Source organism: Sebastes fasciatus, chromosome 4, assembly GCF_043250625.1.
Source record: "Sebastes fasciatus isolate fSebFas1 chromosome 4, fSebFas1.pri, whole genome shotgun sequence".
NCBI classification, from domain to species: domain Eukaryota; kingdom Metazoa; phylum Chordata; class Actinopteri; order Perciformes; family Sebastidae; genus Sebastes; species Sebastes fasciatus.
Window position 1 is genome coordinate 9,573,526 of NC_133798.1, and position 9,380 is coordinate 9,582,905.

General features: G+C 41.2%; 1 protein-coding gene across 3 annotated transcripts in view; it reads right to left on the reverse strand.

Annotated features, from left to right (window-relative positions):
* dyrk4 (dual-specificity tyrosine-(Y)-phosphorylation regulated kinase 4) overlaps positions 1–8,184 on the reverse strand; it is a 36,935-nt gene extending 28,751 nt beyond the window's left edge. The window contains exons 1-2 of one of the 3 annotated variants that reach the window (XM_074631885.1): positions 7,954–8,184; positions 7,300–7,369 (exon numbers count right to left, since the gene is read on the reverse strand). In XM_074631885.1, coding sequence (XP_074487986.1) covers positions 7,300–7,369; positions 7,954–7,985 — 102 coding nt within the window. In that variant the 5' untranslated portion in view covers positions 7,986–8,184. Of the gene's footprint in view, positions 1–7,299; positions 7,426–7,953 lie in introns of those variants that run through there. The other 2 variants (XM_074631888.1, XM_074631884.1) reach the window with 2 other exon arrangements.
* Between the last annotated feature and the right edge of the window lie 1,196 nt (positions 8,185–9,380).

The window sequence follows — 9,380 nt, forward strand, 5'->3', positions numbered from 1 at the left end:
CCCACTACTTCATATTTGTGTCAACGGCCCGACGAGACACCTTACATACAGAGTACACGTAATCCTCTCGTGCTTCATAATACATGACACATCACTTCATGTACTGTAATAATGACAAACAGACGTATAAGAGCTTCCTGTCTGTCTTCTTTGTCAGACACAGACCCCAGACTGTCAGAAAAATTGCCCGAATTGGGCCACGGCTCACGTTCCCCAACCTTGTTTAGCAGACGATTGGACCGTGGTGGTATTATAAACAATAGCCTTTTTCCCATGTCCCCAACTGTGAGTCTGAAATATGAATCCCTCACTTTTGAGGCTACTCTAAAATACAGACAAACCTAATCCCTGTGCTCCAATGGCTAAACAACTTGATAGAATCCTCTTAATACCACTTAATGACTGAGGGTCACACTTTCTTGTCATCTAGTGCGGTATCACCAAAAACAAACCTGTTTCACACATCCATACTGTATCTATGGTTCTGTCCTCAAATCAGTCAGTACTAAAACTCTATTCCTACTGTTTGCTATCTCACCAGCTCTCCAACCAAATAGCAAACCCTCAAAGATATATGACCTGGAACAACGTCACTGACACAGCATTTTTTCCTTTGTTTCTGTCCCCGGCATTAAAGTTTGAAATGAGAAAATGCAGGTGAGGTGATGGCAAGACGGTTTTGTCCGGTAGAATCATAAGAATTATTTTACTTCCTAAAACTCTTTTGTATAAGGATTCAGTACAGAAACACAGGAATGTAAACATTTTGGTACAAGAGGACATGAAATTCTTACTTTCATTAGTTTCTTCAATGTCTGATGATGAATGTCAAAAAAACACAAGCATGGAAATATTAAAAATGTTGCAATAGTAATACCGTGAGAAGTTCACTGATGTCCTGACCAGTTTCAGTGATGTAGCCATCGTTGGCATCACAGCTTTGCATACTTTTAGTTGTTCTGTTCTCGAAAGAAAATATAAAGATAATACTCAATGCTCAAACATGACGATTTTTCAACTGCTCCCAATACAACCTCTACTTAAAACGCCACCGTCTATACTTTTCAGACCAACAAAATCTACTGTCTTTCTCTCCAAATTGCTCAGCTATGTGAACCTTACCTCATTAATCATTCTGTCATCTAAGATCTGCTGCTTCCCATCCCTGGAATGAGACCCGACCCAGGGCCCCATGTCTGGCTCTGCTTGCGCTGCAGGACTGTTATGCTGTTATTTCAATAAAGGCGATCAGATGAAATAATTGCCCCACAGCTGAGCGGGTGTGTGGCGTAAAACTCACACAGGTGTGTGTGTGTTATGTATGAGATTTCTCAAGTGAGTTTACCTCCATAATCAAAATGTGTGTGTGCTAAATATGCTTACAACACTGAAGGCTTTGGCCCCTATCATGTGCAGCGCGGGTGTTGACCTGAATGCCCCAGACTCTGCCCTGCCAGGTCTGAGAACCTGAGGACGGAGGAGGTGCGCTCGTGCAGCCAGGCCCATGTGAGTGATGACGGCCTGACGGATGAGTTCTTACCAAGAATTCTCACCCTTCTCTTTTTACTTTCTTCTTAAATCTTCCTGCCGTTGCTAAAACCAGCTAAGTAATGCAGAGTCACTGCCTGTATCCCTCCACCCTGCCCCCTGAGCCCGTCTCCTTGCTCCTACAGGGGTTGTGGGCAGAGGTAAGCTTTGGTAAGATGAGCGTTGTCCGCCCTTCTTTTGACCCCCATAAGTACCGACTCTCCTGTCACCTTCTACAACAACCCCGCAAGGCGATCCGCTTTTGTCGCCACCTGGACACAAAAGACCCCATGTCCGAGCTAGACTGACACGGACAATACGTTGCCTTCAAACTGTAACAATTAGCGCAAATTGCAGGGAATTAATCTGATGACATGTGTGACACATGTGGACAATGAGGACTGAAACGCTTGTTGTCTTTGGGTGCCAAATGCAAGAGAGGCTATACTGTTCCACACAGTGTCATGAAAACACAGCGGACAGATACGAGCGTGTAAAGGAGATCCCGTCTTAGATTCTAACGGCTTTATTATCCGAGGCTCAGGTGTTATCCTCCCAACTGGCATTCAGGCCTTCTCATTCAACAGATGCTGCAGGTATATACTGACACACTCTGGCTTGTGAGACCAACACAGGCATGAAGGTTAATCCTGATTATTTTTCAATCACTTTATATAACACACTTTAAACACCACAAGCTCTGGCGGATGTAAAATTAAATGTCTCAACGTTTATAATATAATAGATTATTAACTGTGGGAGCTAAAATAGATATCAAATATGATTACATAAAGTCAATTGTGCAATCACAGTAAATATTTAATCAAACTACTTTTGGATTTGATTAATCTACAGCTGGCAAATTGATCTTTTCTTCTCCTATTCTTTTTTCTAAACCATATGAATCTCATACAACAACTGGGCTCTTGTCGCAACACAGTCTCACGGCAGTTCATAAAATAGTCAAGAAATGTAATCTATTTGATTCGCGTATATATAGACATGAATTTCCCTTTTTTTCCTGACGCCATGCGTTTTCCTACTAATGTCCAGCAACACGTGACGTACGTGTCAATTTCTGCCCCAGTCAACAAAATTACTTAGTTGAGTTTAGGAAAAGATTGTGGTTTGGGTTAAAATGACACCAGAAGTGGCGTAACTTAAGTACGGAAGTTACGTGACAAAAATTACTTAGTTAGGTTTAGGAAAATATCGTGGATTGGGTTAAAATTACTCTGGGAGTGACGTAACTTAAGTACGGAAGGTACTTCACAAATAAATCAACATATACTTCTGTTTTCACACAGGACACTAACACCGGCCTCCTGGGCAAAAGTCTGGTGTTTTTTGATCCACCCATCCACCCCAACATCCTCCCTACATGGCGTTTGCCGCTCTTTATACTTCCCGGTTCACTATGTGGATTACATAATAATTGATTTCGTGCTCCCCATAACAAAGAAATGGGAAATTTGTGTCTGTGTACACAAATCAATATCAATTAAATAATTACATTTCTTGACTATTTCACAAACTGCTGTGCGACTGGGCTGCATTTTATTTATGCTATTATTATTGTTGCTAGTATTACTGGTAATTTTAGTTGCAGCATTTGCTGGTTTAGACACAGTGGTGGTAATGTTTTAATGCCAATTAACTCCAAAATAAAATATTATTATAATTTAATCATGTATGAAGGAATCAGTGAGCCTAACAAGGTAGGTAACAACAACCAATCCTCTTATATAACAACATTTTAGATAAGACCTCACACATGATTACACAATGATGCTCGTGAGCCTATGGAGATGGAAGGAGAGGGTGCAACGGGGGATGACGTTGGCATACCCTGTTTAGCAGCTCTGCATTGCATGACTCACTGTTAAAGGAAAACAGACGCTTCATGCAACCGAACCAGGCACTCATTAACAAAACTCCCTGGGTGGCTGTTTACCCGGCATTCTTTGGAAATCAAATTAATCTTTATCAGACTCGGGGAGTGTCTCAGTCCAGCTGTCCATGCCGGAGCACCTCCTTACCACGGAAACCTGCAGTTGTGACACGGCAGCACAAGTATAGTCTCAGCCTTGGCAGTATTAAGGCTAAATGCAGCCCAGGCTTTCACAGTACTGTGTGGACCAGTGGGAGGGATAACAGTCACCCACAACAGAGAGGATGCTGCTATGCCTGGGTATGTTAACGTGCTACATGGAGACTCACATGTTGAGAAGCGTGGGCCATGTGACGGCCCTGACAGCAAGCCAGAGGGGATTCTGTTGGCACACATGAATACTTGCAAACATGGGCTCAACTTAAACTGCACACGTGACCACACAATCTCATGCACACATATGCACAAGTAGAAATAAGTAGAGAGGTGATTAGAAAGGATTGCATTATATTGGCTAGAACAGAATTCATACACAGCGTGTGGCAGTTTGAACCCTGTGCTCAGTGACACTGATATCAGCAGAGGTGAGCTCCCTCTCTCCTAAATGACTGCGTTTAATTCAAGGGGTCCGGTGTCAACAAAGGACCAAAGCTGGGATGAGAAACCCTATCAGGGGCAGGGTTCATCAGAATAATGGGGAGGCACACTCGCTATTCCACAGTCTGTGGGGGTAAAGGCTGGGCCAGGTGCATCATGGGTCTGCCCTGACTAACAATACTCTAAAGCAGGTCATGAAGTGCACATAAAATAATCAAGGTCATGATCTCACAGTAACATTGATTGTTTTTATAAAGATGAGTCGATCAACAGAAATTGAATCTGCAATTATTTTGATTATCAATTAATCGTTTGTGTAATTTTTCAAGCAAAAACACCAACCAATCTCTGGTTCCAGCCTCTCCTTAGAGACTATTTGCTATTTTTCTCTGTTTTATATCATTGTAAACTGAATATCTTTGGGGTTGAAAACATCACCTTGACTTCTGGAAAACTGTGACAGACTTTTTCTACCATTTGCTGACGTTCTACAGACCAAACTATTAATAGACTAATTGAGAAAATAATCAGTGGATCAAAAACGTTCAAGAATCCTGAAGATAGAATATACTGAACAGAAAATGTAATCTGACAACGTGTCCTCATGCAACGGTTCAAATGATTTATTACGAAAACTTATTCCTCATCTTTTGTGCCTTTTCCTACGAATGTCCAGCAACACGTGACGGATGTGTTAATTTCCACTCCAGCACTTTCAAAGTAAAACTACTTGGTTAGGTTTAGGAAAAGATCGTGGTTTGGGTTAAAATAACACCGGAAGTGGAGCAACTTAAGTATGGAAGTTACGTGACAAAAACGACTTAGTTAGGTTTGGGATAAGATTGCGATTTTGGTTAAAATAACTCTGGAAGAGGTGTAACTTAAGTACGGAAGGTACGTGACAAATCAACGCTGATTTCTGGTTTCACACGGGGTACGAACAGCGGTCTCCTGGGTGAGTCTGTTGTTTTTTTATCCATATCCACCCTGACCTCCTCTCTATGTGGGGTTTGTCAATCTTTATAGTTCCTGGTCCATGATTACATGGAATACATACGAATTGATTTCATGGGATATATACAAATTACAGTGCATTACTTTTTTCGTAGGTATAGATATGAACGGTTAATAGCCTGAATCTGGCATAAAGGCTCCAATACGTCTGTGCTACAGTATTCATATTTTGGCATAAATCCTCAAGATTAGTCTTCAGCGAGCGGACGAATACCCAAAAATAAGTCCTGTACGTCCACACAGTATAATGTACCGCTTTATTGGAAGGATCTGACAGCCCATTCTTATGTAAACAGAAGGCTTAAATGCCGAAGGTGGACGTCAGTAGTGAGTCATATCGTGTAAAAGCTACAACCATGGAAACACGTTGCCTGCTACAGTCTCAGGGCAATTCACATCTTGAAGTGCATCTGCTGAGAGCAGTTGCTTTTAGTTGTAATGACGCAAATGCTGTCTATTGATAAGCACAACTTCGAAAAAGAGAAAATCTTTTGAACTGACACTCTGAGCATGGAGTCCACTCACAGTATAAACCCGTAACAGCTTCAAATGATGCCTCAGATGCAGCTCTTTCCAATTTCTCACTGATGTTAAAAGATTTTCATCATTCTTATCTCGAGTGTCTTTTGGTTTAACAATCTGTCGGCAGTGCCATTAATGAGAATATCTATGTGAGGGAAGTGCTGAGATCAAAGCAAATACAAGGACTATGATGGGATTAAGCATTAAAGAGTTTGGCCAACACATTCATTCCTATTATCTGAATCTGATGTCCTTCATGCCCCATATTCATATGTTATCTACACTGTTTCCTCCCTATTCATCTATTTCCTCATCAAACTGTTTCTGTTATAATAAACCCTGAGCCCAGGTAGCTTCAGAGTGAGACGACCAGCAGGGTCCTGTACAATGTTCCACATCAAAGGGATTTAGTTATTTGCTGCTCCACTGGCTTGTCCGTCCTCATGGCAAAGAGGTCCAAACTGTATTCAAAGTTTAATCAACAGTAAGTAGAAACGTGTCCTATAGGAGCTCAGTGAAGGAGGTCCGAGGGGCTTTGAAACAATCTAATCCCTCCATGCAGGAAGGGAGGGTGTGAATCAGTCTGTTGCTGCGTGGACGTGTCCTTGTAAAGTTGTGGAACTTTCCTGGTAGAGGAGAGTACGTATGTGGTGTCAGCGCAGTAGACCTCCGGTACAGTATGTGGCCTTATAATGGCTCAGGGTTGGCTAGTTTTACTCTCCAAATATTTGCAAATAAAAACAGCGGGCGCCTCTCTCAGATTCAGGTTCAGTGGTGCCGGCCAAGAACATCACAAGGCAGAGAACGTTCCCTAATAAATCACTTCTGCTGAGGGCACACAATCACTTAAATAACATTTATTTAATGGCCTGCAGATTAACACTGGGTGTAGGGTTGCTTGGGGGCACGCAAAAACATGGCCACCGGCCACCGCCATAACTTATTGTACTGAAGCCAGTGGTGGCTGGTGACTCCAAAAAAAACCCCGAACCCACGGTGTCATGTCATTTTATTTAGTTACTTCTCTTATTTTTGCACTTGTACCTCCGTTTTATGTATTAGCTCAGGGCTGCTTGATATATGTGCTCTCATGTTCCTACTTTTTATATGTTATATGGGGGGCTTACATGGTATTCAGATTTTTTTTATTTATTTTGTAAATCTTTTAATCTGGAAAGCACTTTGCGCTTAAATTTGACAAGTGTTAGGTAAATGATTATTATTATTATTATTATTATTTCCCCCGCCAAGGCCAAGCGGCGAGCGGGAGGATTTGACGTGTTTTGGCCAATCACAGATAAGCATGAAAAAAAAGAAATGTATTGAATTGATAGATGTCCCGCTCTAAGGGAGGACGAGGACCTGCCGTCCTCCTCTAACCTCCACGATGCCCACAACCACTTCAAACACACGGGCTGCCCTTTGCCCTCTGCCCTGCAGGTGTCACTGTTGAAGTATTTTAATCAGGATTTAAGTAATAGATTTTTTACAACGAAGAAAGAAAAAAATATTTTAAAAATGATACTGAGATTTGGTAATGGTTTATTTCAACCAATTACTCTTTTTTTTCTTTCATATTTTGATCTCTCTCTCTTGCCTCTCAAAAGTAGAGGAGGAGCAACCTCCCCTTGCCTCTATGGACCAGCCTCTATACCAACTGCAGCGGCAAGACTGGCAAAAAACAAAACACAAGTCTATCAAAGACTTAGTAACCACATGATACATTTATCAGGAATGAATCCTCCTACCTTGATCAGCAGCGGAAAAGTGCCTTTTCTCTCCTTTAATAGCTTTTCCAGCTTATTTTTGGAGCCAATTCTGTTCCAAAGGAAAAATCTGAGTTTAATATCACTACACATAAGGCAATGATGCCAATACTTATTGCTTCATGGTTCAAAAATAATATATAGGCCTATATATTAAAAAAGCACAATATCTTAGAGACATTCTTATAAATCATATATAGACAGTCGCAGCTGTAAGATCAAGAGCCTTTTTCACATGGTGCAGCCTTTTGCATAAACTACACTGACACCTTCTGGGCACATGTTTGGCTTGTCTTATATTAAACACGTTGAGCTCTGCTTGTTTTATGGAGGTGTCAAGTCAGTCAGATAGTTTCCGGTGATAAACAACCAATGGGGGTCAAGTGTCTCAACAATAAGTAACCTAATCACCCAAAGAGAAATAACTTTTGTAAATGGTACCTGACGAAAGTTAAATAAATACATTAATATTTTAGGCTGTACACAAATTTTCTTTAAATCTATAGGCTACAAGGTGAAATTAATATTATATTGAAGACTATAAAGACTGCAAAGATATTGTGTGGCTTTTAAATAACATAAACTACAAAAATCTAACTTATTGTCCACAAACTTTCAGGAGAATATCGCACTAACCTTTTCTCTGATGATTTGTGGGGTGCGCTCATGGTGAAATAAAGTAATAAGGTGGTGGTGGTGAAGCGGTCGTGCGCGTCATGCCCAGTGGTTAGTCCGAACTGGTGCTACCCAACACACAACTCACTGACTGCTTATCCAAAACACAATGGCTGTTCTTCTCGCCACACTAAGTACTCACTGAAAATTTGATTCTCCCTTTTTTTTTTTCTGTCCTGGCAGCTTTTAGGCAGGTGATTACGTGCGTGCTTGCGCGCGCGTGTATGAGAGAGGGGAGAGGGAGAGAGAGCGCGAGACAAAGGGAGAGCCAGGCAGACACCCACTGGGGATATACATTTTCCACATACTGTAGGTGTATAGCATTGCATTAACAAACATTTACTGACTGTATAAAGCTTCATTTGACATCAGGATTGCAAACTTCTAGACATAGATGTTTGAAAGGCTCTTTTAAAAAGACAAAGTTAAAGCAGCAGTGGGTAGAAGTGGAGCAAATATGATTTAAAAACGGTCGCTACAGTAGTGCATGAGACTGCAGGTAAAATGAAAAGAATCACGTGCCTCTGTGTCCTCCAGTGTCCTCTGGTGTCCTCCGGATTTAAAAAAACAAACACTTGACCTCCACCCTTTATGGATGTTCACACTTTCCATACTACAGCGCCAGACTTCCGCTTCTGATCCTGTCATTACTACAGTCGCAAAAGATGGCTGTCGTCTTCTTTTATACCTTCTTTCGGTGATCTACCATGTAAATAGATGATAAAAACCTACTAGTGGGTGTAGTAGGCCCCTATTAACCCACATCTATGGAGCTTATAGTGACTGATAACGGCAATTTAATAGCCTGACAACAGGTTAATCGGGTGGTGGGCCATAGGCTCAATCCCCATAGTGTTATTTCATTCGACATCGATTTATAGCTGTCTGTAAATTTGAACAAATATGAAAAAGTTATTTTTATAAAACGGTCACTATATCCAGATGTTCCTCTGCCTCCTCCAGTGCTCTTCGTGGCATCTGCAAGATTTCAATGTGTCTGAAGGAAAACAACCAATCAGAGACACAGAATAGAAATAACAGCTATAGAACCATAATGACTAATAAATAATGACTAATAAAATAAGAATACAATAGTAAAATAGAATAAAATGTCCATATACAAGTCGAGTGTTCTGGAAGTTAAACAATACAAATAGTGCAAAGAAGTAAATGCTGGATGGAAATACATGGACTGGGTGATTATGTGCAGTATGCACATGTAAATGGGATCGTGTTTACCGTGTTCACCGAGCCCATATGAACGCCCCCCCTCTTGTGGTATTCACAACTTCATAAGTGGAAAGTTTCTGAAAGCTCTGAGTTCACGAGTTGTGACGTGTTTGTTGACGTTGTCAGAAATGGTGGAGGCCATGGAAGTACATTTTTAG